Source organism: Psittacula echo, assembly GCF_963264785.1.
Source record: "Psittacula echo genome assembly, contig: SCAFFOLD_74, whole genome shotgun sequence".
Taxonomy (NCBI): Eukaryota; Metazoa; Chordata; class Aves; order Psittaciformes; family Psittacidae; genus Psittacula; species Psittacula echo.
Window position 1 is genome coordinate 1 of NW_027664199.1, and position 13,355 is coordinate 13,355.

Here is a 13,355-nt window from a genome sequence, read left to right on the forward strand (position 1 = left end):
ACAAGAGGAAACTGCCTCAGTCTGCACAGGAGAGTTTTAGACTGGATGTCAGGAACAGTTTCTCCCCAAAAGGGTGGTCAGGCATTGGAACAGGCTGCCCAGGGCAGTGGTGGAGTCACCATCCCTGGCAGTGTTCCCAAATCGTGTAGACGAGGCCCTTAGTGATGTGGTTCAGTGGTGGCCTTGGCAGCGCTGGGGTGACAGCTGGACTTGATGATCTTAAAGGTCTTTTCCAATGTAGATGATTTTACAATTGTGCGTTGGGTGGTTTAAGACGTGTTGCTCTCGGATGTGCCAGCTGGTGCAGTGGTGATAAGCTGATGCTTTCCTCCAAGAGTCAACTGTCCAGTGTGTTGAATTGTTACTGCTGTTGTCAAGGGATGTTTGGGGCTCCCGTGGCTTCGTGTCTCAAAGTCCTGCCCCCATAATGATTGCGTGGATCAAGATCTTCTGAGAAAGGTGTTCCCGTACCCCATGGAAAGAGCAGCTCTAGCTCAGAAATGCCAAAGCAGGAAACCTGTGGCTGGGGAGGGTAGTCAGATTGAGTCTGCTTTACTGGGGACACCCCTGTGTCCAACACATTACAGATGCGGAAACTCAGGCACGGAGCCATCACTTGTTTGATGTCCTTCATCAGGCCATCAGCAACTTGGGGGCATACCCTGCATGACACTGTGCCCCAAGCCCCACCAGCAGCTATAGTCTGCTGAGCACTTTGCTTTGGCTGCCTCCTGTCCACCTGGATGCTGTGCTGAGCATGAGGGTGAGGGGTTGATTTGAAACCCCCTGAGGTTCTCAGGCTGGCTTTTACCCACCGGAAGGGTAAGGAAAGCTGAAGGCTTTGCCGTTCTCTTTAACCAAGGCAATGTCTCCTCTGCCTTTGTCCTCACAGTGGCTGTGTCATTGGACCGGCGTTTCATTTCGATGTATCGTCCCTCTGCTTCGGTGAAGTCTCCTTTGGTGAGTGTGCCCTGGGCTTGGGCTGCAGGGTGAGAGGTCTGAGCCTTCCCCAAATGGAGCACTTGGCCAGAACGGCATTGTCACTTGTGTTCCTCCATAGCCACCTTCAGCATGTCGAAACCAGGAGTGCCGGCTGCTAGGCAGTGTTTTGCCATCATGAGATCGAAGAGAACCAGATAGAATGGCACAGAGCCAATTGAATGGTTCAAATAGAACCTAAGGAGTAGAAAGTCAGTGTTCTCTGGTGTCCCTCACAGTCCGTCCAGTCCCAATCTCCCAGTCCTTGGCAACAGAATGACTGTGAAAGTCCTTGTTGTCCCAGGACAACTGGAGAAGGGAGTTGAAGGCAAGTTGTATCTGCCCTGGGTGAATTTTGCTGTTGTGAGGCAAGGGCACCATTTACCCACCTGGCCATTAGCATGAGAAATTAATTAGTGCTGTGAGGCCAACTCGTTGTCAGCTCGCAGGTAACATGCCCAAGCAGTAGCTCTGCATCGGGCACCCATGTCTTCAGACATGGACTCCTTCTCCATCCCCACCAAAAGCCCAGCTCTGCTGACAGAGTTGGTGGCTGCGCACCCAGAGCATCTCCACTGAGATGCAGATTCTGGTTCTCCATCTCAGTCTCGCAAAGGACTTCTCACTGAGATGGTCTGAAGTTTAAATGTGAACTCAGCCCCCCAGATCAGCTGTGATTGTGTCAGCGGCTTCCATTACGGAAAGCAAGTACCAAAGCTGAAGCGATGTCAGCCTTTGTGGGGTAATGAAAGCCAGTGTGCAGCATGGCTGTGTCCCCCCACTCCTTCGGGAGGGTGAGACAGAGGTCCTGCTTGTTCTTGAGCAAGCATCAGGTTTGCCTCCAGTGGAGTGGGCTGTGAGTTGTCACGGGCTCAGTCTTGGCTGTCCCAGACCAGGAGATGCATCGAGGTTCCTATCTGGAGGAGGTGCTTTAGAGTGCTCCGCATCATGCTGTGGCTCCCAATTTCATCCTTCCTTTCTTTTCCTGGATCATCTCTTTGATGACAAGCTACTGCTTTTACCTCTTGAAAACTGTGGGAGAGTTTGTGGGGTTCACAGGGACTTTTCTGGGTTGACTTTCCAGAGTGAATGCTCTGGATGCAGCGTCATCATTGAGAAGGAATTTGTGCTGGTCTGGGGGAGGTGAGAGCTCCTCACAGTTAGGGAGAGACACTTGTGGCGTTCAGCAGCACACGGAGTGGGCATTTCTGTGTTACAAGGGTAAAAGGGAACTTAATTGACGACGACTTCCCCACAGAGCTTCTCAATTAGCTGTAATTGCCACTGAAAGGAGGCAAACTCCAAGTGCAGTTTTATCACAGCAGGATGTCCACACCAGGAGTCAGGGGATAACAAACTCCTGTTGTGTCCTTTTCCCAGGCTTTCCTCGCACCCTGTGCTGCCGCCTCACTAACACTTCCTCGGTGCCCTTCACCTTCAACCTTCGCATTCCTGGGGACGGCTCGGGAGCACCCAGCGTGACCAGTTTTGCTCAGGTGTCAGACAGCACTGGTCCGTCGTGGAGAAAGCGAGCCCGAGGTGCCAACAAGCCAGCTGAATTTACCATCAGGCCCTTCACAGGGACCGTCTGCTCCAAGGGACACTTGGATATCCAGGTATGGGAAGAGTCCAGCCCTGCGTGCTTCAGAGGTGGAGCCGGAGCTTCAGTGATGCTGAGGGAGCTTTAGCACTGCTGGCTCTCAGCGTCATGCGAGTAAGAGGTGGGCGCTAGTGTTGGGCTCTACATCTGCCTTGGCAGCCACAAGGTGTATTCAGTAATTCAGATATTGTCCAAAGACTTCTGTTACTGCCAGAGACTGTGGTCTACACATGAACCAGCAGAAGAATTAAGGCAAACATCATAGAATCCTAGCCTGTTTTGGGTTGGAAGGGACCTTACAGCTCATCCAGTTCCAAGACCCTGCCATGGGCAGGGACACCGTCCAGCAGCCGAGGTTGTTCCAAGCCACATCCAAACTGGCCTTGAACACCGCCAGGGATGGGGCAGCCACAGCTTCTCTGGGCAGCCTGTGCCAGGGTCTCAGCACCCGCACAGGGAAAGAACTTCTTCCTGATATCTCATCTTCTAATATCTACTAAATCCTCCCTTTCCTTACTGTGGAACAAGATCTGGAGGGCACTGCATATGGACAATGGGTTTTGGGAGTGATGAAGTATTTGATGCTCTTGTCTTCCAGGTCACCCTGTGCTCCAACACCGTGAAGAGATACAAGCTGGCCCTGGTGGTAGATGTGGATGGTGTTGGCAGAGAGGTGTCATCACTGCCCATCAGAGCCAGGTACCAGCACTTCCCTTGCAGCCCATCTTCTTTCCCTGTGCATGTGCCACAAGCAAGTGGTGCTGCCTTGCATAGAGCTGGCTGGCTCCAGCTCCAAACGAGGAGCATTGCTCAGTGAGCTAGTTCTGCCCAGCTAGACAGGAGAACAGCAGTGCATGGAAAGCAGTCCATGATGAGCAGCACGTGTGCTCAGCCACAGGCACGGCCCAGAGCCTTTTCCTACAGGGAACTGTGATTATATTCCTTATTGGCCTGCTCTGGGGGCTTGAGATGTAATGTTTTCAAAGGGCCGCCTCTGCTCCTTCCTACAAGTGTTGGACTTGTGCTGGGTTGTGACCAGAATCCAACACTGGTTTGGGCCACAGCGAGCAGCTGCTGCAAGCTGTTGTCTGTCTCAGTTAAGGAGGGGGCGTGCAGATGGGCAAGGGGCTTAGGGCAGGACCGGTGAGGGAAAAGTAAAGGCGAGATCTTATGAAAGACAAAGCAGTCCTTGGTGTGGAAGGTGAGCTCAGGTTTTTCTGCTTCCCTCTGGCTCTGTTGAGCACTGATGTTAAGCTCAGAGTTAAGCTAAAAGCTGTTCTTGCTTCAGCCAGATTCAGGCCTGTCGTGCTGCGATGGGTGTCAGTTCAGTGAGAAGAGGGATGCAGTTCACGGGTGCTGTTCCCTCTCCCAGGCAGAGTTGTGCAGTCAGTGCCTGGGCTGCAGTTGTGTAGAACAAGTGCAAATGGGAGCAGCTGGTGTGTGGACCCGTGGGGGAAGGACCAAGGCAGCCACAGGGCCCGGGAGAGGGTTATGACTCACGGTGCAGGGCAGGTGGTGGCCTGTACCGTGCGTTGCTGGGGTAAAGGGCTGGATTTCAGGCTGGGACACAGCGGTGTTTTCCCTGAGACACTGGAGTCTGGTGTTCCTGGAGCCTTGGCGAGCGCTGCTCCTCGGTGGGAAAGCTCCCTCAGAGCTCATACCTTGCTGGGACCTTTGGGAGGGTCCTTGCAAGCCTCCTGGAGCAAAGGAGGGGCAAAGCTGATCTGGGACAGGGCACCGTGCTCTGCCTGGGCACTGAGCAGCTTTTGTGATGCTGAGTCTCAGGGTCTGCCCCTCTTTTGCAAGAGGTTGTTGAGTAAAAAGAAATTAAAGGCTATTTGTCACTGTAGGGGTATTAAATGTCTATTTGACAGTGACGGATGGGTCACGCTCCATTTGGTGCTCATTGAGAAGTAAACAAGTAAGCAACACCGTCTCAGAACCTAATTCCTCTTGCGCATCTCTCTGCCTAGATGTGTAATTCCCCCGCTGCGAGTGCTCCACCCTGCTGTGACGTTTGGACGATGCTCTCTCAAAGTCCCTTATCAGCAGATGCTGACGCTTGTGAACGACAGCAACCTTCCAGGCTGCTACTGGGCTCTTCCTCAGGTTTGGCCTCGCATCCGCCTCTTGCCTCCAGTGTCACCAAGGGGTTTGTTAGGGAAAAAACAGGTTTGGTTAAGATGTTGCTGGTTTGTATTCAACCCTAAAGGTTTGCTGGGAACAGGAACCTACCTGAATGTCAACTTCAGGAAGCAGCTTAAACTCTTCATTCAGGAAGCAGATTATATTCTAGTCTTCGGGATGCTTTCAATGCAGGAGAACTTGTAGGGCTGTTAAAAGCTGGTGCAGGGAGGCAGCCAGCATGGGATGGGGGGTTGTGGAGGCAGCAGCTTTTGGACCTCCTCAGGATGCTGAACCCATACAAGTCTTGCATCTTGAGTTGTGCCTTTTGGCTTTCTCCTAGGGGTTTTTAGACGTGTGTGTGAGTTGCCGTTGTGATAGACGTTAAAGAGTTGAAAGTTTCCTCAAAGGTCACTCTGAAGTCGTGTTTGATTCTGTCGCTTACAGGAGAACAAGGATGCTGCTGCTGTGTGGTACTCCAGCCCTGAGCCCCGTGGGATTATCCAGCCTCACAGCTCGGTGGAGATCCCGTTCACACTGGAAGTCCAGGTGACGGGAAAGCAGGACACCGTTGCTCGTGTTGCGGTGTTTGGGAGTGAAGAATCCCCACTGGTGAGTGCTGGGGCAGACGCGTGCCTTTGTGCCTCTCGTCTTGGTGGGGTGTAAAGCGCACAGGAGTTCTTCCAGGGAAAATGATCTGTGGCTGTTGTCTACAAGGAAAGGGGATTCATGGCATAAGCAACACTAATGCCTGGAGAAGAGGGAGGCTGGTATCCGCTTAGGTGGTGTGCCTGGCACTTCCATGTGTCAGTATGGAAGTGTCTGACACAGCATTTATTTACGGGTATGTGAGACAGGATAACAAGCCTAATCTGAAACCCAGAGCAGTCCCTGGCTCTTGTACTCTGCTGTGTTTGTTACAGCTGAACTGGAACTGCTGCTTCATTAGAACTTGTGTTGAGGAGCAGGCAGGGATACCCTGAACCCTGCTACAGCGAGCGCTGTCTTGGAAATGGTGCCGAAGGGATGTTCTCTCCAGAGCTGGAATGCAGCTTTGTCCATCATGTCAGGTCCATCATGTGTGAGCAGCATCCATCCATCAGATCTCCTGGCCAAAAGCCCCACCGAGGATACCAGAGTCTCCACACCGCTTGCATCTGGAGCAGAGAGTCTCTGGTTGTCCACCAAGCTTGGAAGTGGATGAGGCAAAGCCTTCCTGGGCTGAAGCCTGCTAAAAGAAGTTGTTTGCAACAGCAGCAATGACAACAGAATGTAGACAAGGGGATGGTGTCTGTAGTCTCCTGGCTTCATGTGGCTGAAACTGAGAACAAATCCAGCTAATGAAACTTGAAAATGATACTGACTTTTGAAGCAGCGGTTTGAAAATGTCTTGTCAGATCTTGGAGCATGAAAGAGGATATCAGAGGATTGCTGGGAACCTTAAGCTTTCCGCAACGGAAAATAAGGCTGACATTTTGAAAGTGCTTGTAGGGATTTAAACTTTTGTTAACGTGAAGGGAAATGCTGCTACTAAACCCCCTGGATGCCGCCAAGTATCTCCACTCCACCCTGTTGTGGATATGCGTGTAAACCAGTCAACAGGAAGGCCAGGCAGTGCTGGTGGTCTGAAGTTTGACCACAGTTGCTCTTATGAGCACCTTCTATTTATATAGAAGGAACATTCCCCTTGAAGAGGAAAGTTTCTCCCCACTAGAATAACCAGTTGTTTAACTGTGAGCTGCTTTTTAACTACTGGTTTCTTGCACAGCTTTTACCCTTGGGCAAACAGTTTGTAGTTTCAAAGTTCACCTTAACTTAATCCTTTTGATGTGGAGGTGAACATGTCAATCTTTTGCCCAAAGGGTGAGCATTTCAGCTGGAGGATCGTGGCTGTCCCTAAAGACGCGACACATGGGACTGAGTGACCCTGTGCCCCGTCAGTCCATCCTCAAGGCGCTGCTCTTGTGCTCGGCTGCTGCTCGCAGCCAGCAAATGCTGGTCAAAACCTGGCTGGGTGTTGCCTGCACAGATGGGAGTTTCTGGGTGTTAATTTTCTCTAGGTCTGCCTTATGGCTTGAGTGCAGCTTCAGGAGTTCCCCGGTAGCTGACTCCTCCAGAGCTTTCTGGGCCAGCAGAACAGCCGCTGTCCTGTTACGCATCCTGTGCTGGTGGCAAATCCTAATGTATGGATCATCTGGTGCAAACCCGAGCTCAGGGGAGTGGCTGCCGTATATTGCAGAAAGCAAGATATTACAGCATCTGAGGCTGGTTTGGGTTGGAAGGGACCTCAAAGCTCATCCAGTTCAAACTCCCTGCCACGGGCAGGGACGCTTTCCACTAAACCTGGTAGCTCCAAGCCACATCCAAGCTGGCCTTGAACAGTGCCAGGGATGGGGCAGCCATAGTTCCTCTGGGCAGCCTGTGCCGGCCATAGCTCTTCTGGGCAACCTGTGCCAGAGCCTCACCACCCCTCACAGGGAAGAACTTCTTCCCAGGATCCCATCTTGATCTCCCCCCTGCCAAGTGAGAGCCATTCTTCCTTGTTCTGTCCCCACAGGCCCTTACCCAAAGCCCCTCTCCAGGTTTCTTGTTGGCCCCTTTAGGCACTAGAAGCTGCTTTAAGGTCTCCCCAGAGCCTTCTCTTCTTCAGGCTCTACGAGCCTGGTTAAGCATTGGGGTGTTTGGAGCTGGGGAAATCCAGCCAGACTGGATAAATTCTCATTGGTTTTAGTGATGTGAGAAGGGGGTTTAGCAAAAGGATCCACATTCCTCCTCCACTAGTCTGTGCCACTTCTGCAGGAACAAACTTCTGGGTCTCAGGCTGTCAACAGAAAAAAATAGTGCGCAATGATGCCATTAATAATTAATGTCTCAATGCAATAACTAACTAATACCAGGAATGCAGACAAGCACAAATGAGAGGCAACTAACTCGCATGGTCTCTGCTCTGAAGAGCTTTGCTTCCAGCCTGTGCTGGTTTTCACAGGAGAAGCTTTGGGAAGGTTGAAGACGTTCCTGTGCAGTGTGGCTGTGCAGCCGCAGCTATCAGAGATGGTGGTTTATGGCATGATGGAGCAGTACAAGGAGCAGATGTAGGCACAGGGTAGAGGAGGGAGAGCTGACAGCATGGAGGAGGTGTGAAAAGCGTGCATGGGAGATGAGGGTTCTGTGTCCCCTCATAATGGGATCTTGTGGCTTTCAGATCCGCAGGGACCACTCCAGGTGCCACCTTTGCTCCAGCCTTCCTGTTTCAGCCTCACAACACCGACAGCTTCAAAGAGTCAGAACTGCCCCAGCCTACGAGCAACCTTAGAGCTGTCCAGTCATTCTAAACTCTCCGTGTTGTTTTTTCTCTCTCCTGCCTGGCTCCTGGAGCAGACAATCCATTTATTGAGCACTGGAGAAGGACCGGTTGTCCACGTGCACCCAAGTGAGATAAATTTTGGCAGCATCCAAGTTCTGCAAGATGCTTCCCGAAGCCTCCACCTGTCCAATCAGTCCGTCATCCCTGCATCCTTCTCGGCAAAGATGGTAAGTGTCGCTGGGGCTGTTTGCCAGTGCAAGTGACTGGCCCATAGCAGCCTGTGACTGGATTATTTATTTCTATGCGACATTTCCACATCACTGTCTGAGAGAGAAGGCAAGCTGTTCCATCCCAGTGCAGCAAGAGGAGCCTGGCTCTGGGGGCAGTTGTCGCTGGGGCACCCGTCAGTAAAACAGAGTTTGCAGAGCTGTTTGAGCAGAAAGGAGTTCATTTCTGCAAGTTCTCCCTTTTATTTTGTGGAGGGCGTTTAGCTGTGAGAGTCTGTTTTTTGGAACTGAGAGGTCTGTCCTCAAGGTGCTTACAGTGAAGTGGGTTTCGCAGCTCCTGGGGGTCAAACCAGCTGTGTTGTTGCCCAGAAGTAGACTTGTAAGGGCTGCGTACCTACAGAGCCTGTGGGCTCCGTAACATTGTAGAGCATGTGGCTGCAGACAGAGGCTGTTTAATTCCTGGAGGCCGCATGGTGGAAAAGGCTGCGGAGCAGAAGGAGGTTGTGGGATCCTCTGACAGGGGCTGATGCGGCCAGGAAGGGCTCATGTGCTGGGGCTGGGGGGTGCTCCCCACCAGAGGGGAGTCTGTGAGGGGCTTCAGAGGAGGTTTGTTCTTCTGCAGGCTGGGTTGTTGAAGTTCTGGAGCTGCTTCACGCAGGCGTGTCGCTGGGGACTTGGTTGTGTCTGTGCATGAAGCATCCAGCAGTGCGTGAGAGCACGGGCTCAGCCCCCTGGGCAAGGAGGAGGGGGCTGAATTTCTCTCCTGCTGCTTTTCCTGCTGTTTTGGGGGTTAAATAGAACCTCGAAGCAGGAGATTCCCAGGGCAGGTTTCTTTGTCTGCACCATACAAATCTGCTTTCCATCTCTGCAAAGAGCAAGCACCCCAGTGCCCTCAGCAGCTGCCTCCTTCAGTGCCCTTTCTAACTTGCTGGTAACCAAAGCAATTGTTAACTCTGCTCGTCAGGGGAAACCAAAGATGTCCTATTGTGCTGTGCCTATTGGCAACTGAATTACAGAGGATTAGAAGTCTTCAAGGCAGCTGTGTTTCTAGAAGCAAGCTGAGAGCTTTTCCCAAAGGAATAGCAGGAGGAGTCTGGTTATTAAACGTTGTGGTTGGCAGCAGCTGGCCAAGCCATACCCATGTCCTGGAGAGCTGTGATGTGCAGAGTGGTGTCCCTGGTCTCCCCAGCGTGTCAGGGCTGGCAGATGCGATCATGGAGGGGTGAGCTGTGGACAGGGAACACAAATGGAGAAAAGCTCTGCCCCTTGATTCCGTAAAACATCCCCTTGATGGTGCTCGGGCAGAGGCTAAACCACAGTGGTCCTCATGCTTGTGCTGAGGAGCCAGGGGGAGGCCGGTTGGTGGTGGGAGCATGTAGCCAGCCTCAGGCTCTGATCTCCACTTCCTGCAGGGCTCAGGGTGCTTTTGGGCTGTTTCCTGCCACTGGCTGTTTGTGTGGATAAGGAGCAGCTTTGAAATGAAGAAGAGAGGTTCCCCCCCACCGGGAATGATGAACCACCTGGGAGAAGGCTCTGCACCCAGCTGGTGCAGGAGGGGGTTTATTTCCCCTTCATGAGCAGCCCTACGAGGGCAATGGGTCAGCCTGACAAGGTGGGAATGGTGTTGTTAGAGCTACGGCTTTTGCTAGAGCTGTGGCTTGATCAAACGCAGCTGCATTTGTAATGTGGAGTTCTGCTTCCTCTGTCACTTGTGCAAGGCCAGAGTGACCAGATCACTTCAATGAATCATCTGTAAGAAGCTTCAAGAGAACTGATTGTGGTGTCTCCGCAGTCATCCCTCAGGGCAGCTATCTGCCCCTTCCTCCCTCTCTCCTTCCCTCCCTCCCTCCCTCCTGCCCTCCATCCATCAAATGCACACTGGTGTCCATTGTAACCAAATTGTGGAAGCTTTTATTCACGATGGACGTCTGTGCTGGGATAAGATTCTGATTGTCGTGGTGAACTTCTGAAGTGACGGATCCCAACCCTTAGTGGTTACTCAGGAGCTCTGACGTCCAATAGTACAAGAAGCTCCTGCAGGGTCAGAAATAGCTACTGTCTTTGTGTATCCAGTGCATACAGCTATGGCATCGTTTTCCGGTGCACTCAAGGATAAGCAAGTAGCAGAGATGTTGCCCGAGGTTGGGTATTTGTCTTGAAAGTGGGGGGATTTTGTAGCGTGGCTCCAAGAGGTTTCTTGTCTCTGGGACACAGGCTGGATTGGGTGCAGGCAGAAGCTGACCTAGAAACCCGAGAGAATGTGTCTGGGCAGAGCCCTGTGGCCCTGGCAGGTGTCCTGTTCAGCACTGCACTGTGCTGCCCCTTTGCGCCAGAGCAGATGCTGAGTGAAAGAATGAGGAGAGGATGCAAATCCTCCTCCCCTGGCATGGGCTGTTGGCCTGGCCGGGCCCAGCAGGGCTCTGCTGGGTCACCCCAGGGAGTTGAAGGTCCGGCTCCGTCGAGACCGCCATCCTCATTCCTCAGAAATAGTTTCTGGGGTACAATTTTCTGCCCGGCTTGTTGCCAAGCTTTGATAAATGAGCTTTGTCAGGGAGCAGCCTCGCAGATTCACCTTTGGAGCAGAGCGCTCAGGGCTCCTTTCCAAGCGAGCTGCCCTGTGTCAGCATGAATCAGAGAGGTTGTACATGAATGTCAGTGGAGTCTTCACACCCACTGGCTTGGTGTGAACGTGTTGGCTGGGCAGCCCTTGGCTGGTGGCAGCCAGGTCCGTGGTTTCCATCCTAAATGAGTGTTTGGTTGTCTTCCAGGCTGGCGAAAACTCGTGCTGGAGTATTGGACCCAGTCAGGGAGTGATCCCTGCCATGGCCGAGGTGTCTCTGGCTGTGACTGCAAACTTGGATGCCATGGAGCAATTCAAGGACGAGGTGGTGCTGTTCATTGAGAACAGTCGTTCCTACGTCATCCCTGTCCAGGCTGTTGGCGTTGGCACCACGATTGTCATTGAGAAACCCTTTGGCCCGGAGCTCAACCTGGGGCCCTGCTTCAGGTGGGGAATCTCTCGGCTCCTGCTTCCCCATGGGCTCAGCAAGGAGGAGGTCTGCTGCAGTCCCTCAAGCTTCTTGAGTGCTCAAGGTCCTGGCTCTGCTTCCCTGAAGCCACAGGGATTCCTTTAGAAACATTTTCTGGCCATTGGAAAGTCGTTAGGTGCTCTGAAAAGCCACCAAGCTGGAGACCAGTTGCTAAATTGTTGCTGAGTTGTCTTTAGTCATAATCCATTTATTTCCTCACTTTATCAAACAAAGATTTGGAGGAAAGGAGCAGGTCCTGGAAGCCTCCATCTGGGAAATGCTGCCTTACAAGTATAAACGTGTTTGTCTTTGCAGTGATGTTGCTCGCTTTCCCATTCCCTCTGGAGTATCATCTCCCAGCAGCAGCAAGCCTGGGCAGTAGCTTGTTAGCAGCTCCTCGACTGAATGAATGGTGCCGGTTTATTTCCCCTGTGCCCGGGAGCCCTGGAGGAGCAGCAGAATTTCTTTGCCCTGTGTCACCCCCCAGTTGGCTCCTTTACCCTACTCCGTGCCCGGTTGCTCTTTATTAGACATGGTGGCGCTTTCCTGGTTTCTCCTGCCTGCTTCCCAAGGCACGGGCAAGCGAGGCTGGATACAGGACCAGGTCTGGAAGGGAGAGGAAGTGTGGAAGTCTGCTGAGGTGGAGTGGGATAAATGAAGAGTCTTAATTGAAATTGCTGAGCTGGAAGGAGAAGATTCACTGGTCCCAATGTGTGTGTCTGAAACCAGGCATGTTCTTAAAGACAGGAGGAAAAAGTGCTGTTTGCCTTGTGGTGGGGACCTCCTCAGACAAGAAGAACAGTCTTCTTGGGGTGCCTCTTCCTTTCTCTGGCTGCAAAGAGGGTCCGTGGTGCTGCGATACCTGAATTCTTGGGGTAGAGAGAGCAGGTTAATCCTACCTCACGTACTTGGGATAGATTTGGAGAGGTAAAATACGCACCCACGAGCCACCCCCATAAGCAGGGACATTGCAGGGAGGTTGGTGCTTGTCCAGAGTTTGCTGTGCTCAGTGCAGCCACAAGCTGGCTGCACAATGGAGGAGACAGTGTCCATGTGATTCATGTAGCTGTCTTCTGCCCCCCTTTATGTGTTTGCCTGCGGGCTCAGTTTGGAGCTGCTGCCATTGCTGTCTGCTGCAGAGCTGCCACCAAAGGGTGGCAGGCTGGGGGCGATGAGAGTTGGATGCTCCCTAAGGGATGCCTCAGGGGCATGAACGACAGCTCCCAGCGGGAAGGTGGAATGGCAGCGAGGCTGTTCCTCCACCCACTTGCATCTAGGGCAGGCTGTTCATGAAGCTCGTCCTTGCTGGGTGCAAGCAGAGCAGCTGCTGGATGGTGACAACCCTAGGGGCAACCAAGGTCTGTCTTTTGGTGAAGCTTTGCGCTCGGTCAGCCTTCTTGGAGGTGGTTTTGTTGCCGAGTGTGCAGTCAGGTCGTGCCCTCAGGGTGCTGAAGCTGGGTGACCGCTGGCAAATAGCAGCTCCCCTGCCAATTTGTGTCTCTGCTTCTCCTCTAGCCTGGATCCCTGCTGTTACCGCTTCAAGATGACAAACAAAGGACGACGCACCCATCTGCTGTATTGGAGCACAGAAGGTGGCACCACACTTCAGCGGCGCAATCATCTCCCTCCCATCAGTAACACCAAGGGCAAGGTTTCCTCCTGCAGCCCCGTGTTTACGCTTCAGCCGCTGAAGGCAGAGCTGATGCCCGGCCAGGCAGCGGAGATAGTGCTGGAAGGCTCCTGCAGCACCCCCCAGGTGAGCTCCCCCCCATCGGGGCATTTCTGCAGCCCCTTGACATTTGCCTGAGGAAATGAGCAAGTGCTTTTGAGAACCTGGTTTCCTGTCACAAGTTACCATGGCAGCACCAGTTGCTTTCCGTGCTCGCCACCATCAGTTGCTGAGGCTTTCTGAGTTCCATGGCTACCGTAAAGCCAACTTGGTGGTAGCAAAACATGGCCGGAAGGATCTGTCGCCCCAGGCTCTGTCCAGCCTGGCCTTGAACACTGCCAGGGATGGAGGATTCACCACTGCTTTGGCAACCTGTGCCAGTGCCTCACCATCCTGACATTAAAGAACCTCTTCCTTCTTTCTA

General features: G+C 52.8%; 1 protein-coding gene across 1 annotated transcript; it reads left to right on the forward strand.

The window, feature by feature from the left end:
* Window positions 1–4,599: 4,599 nt before the first annotated feature.
* LOC308232679 (hydrocephalus-inducing protein-like) lies at window positions 4,600–12,979 on the forward strand. Its single transcript, XM_080639907.1, has 4 exons — window positions 4,600–4,687; window positions 5,150–5,314; window positions 8,081–8,233; window positions 12,778–12,979. Exons 1-4 carry the CDS (start codon window positions 4,631–4,633, stop codon window positions 12,898–12,900), a joined length of 498 nt encoding a protein of 165 aa, XP_080496033.1. The 5' UTR covers window positions 4,600–4,630; the 3' UTR covers window positions 12,901–12,979.
* Window positions 12,980–13,355: the final 376 nt, after the last annotated feature.

Coding starts and splice junctions, on each gene's coding strand:
- LOC308232679 (XM_080639907.1), top strand. CDS start 4,631: ATGCTGACGCTTGTGAACGACAGCAACCTTCCAGGCTGCTACTGGGCT. Junction 5,315..8,080: donor GGAGTGAAGAATCCCCACTG/GTGAGTGCTGGG, acceptor CTCCTGGAGCAG/ACAATCCATTTATTGAGCAC. Junction 8,234..12,777: donor CATCCTTCTCGGCAAAGATG/GTAAGTGTCGCT, acceptor CTTCTCCTCTAG/CCTGGATCCCTGCTGTTACC.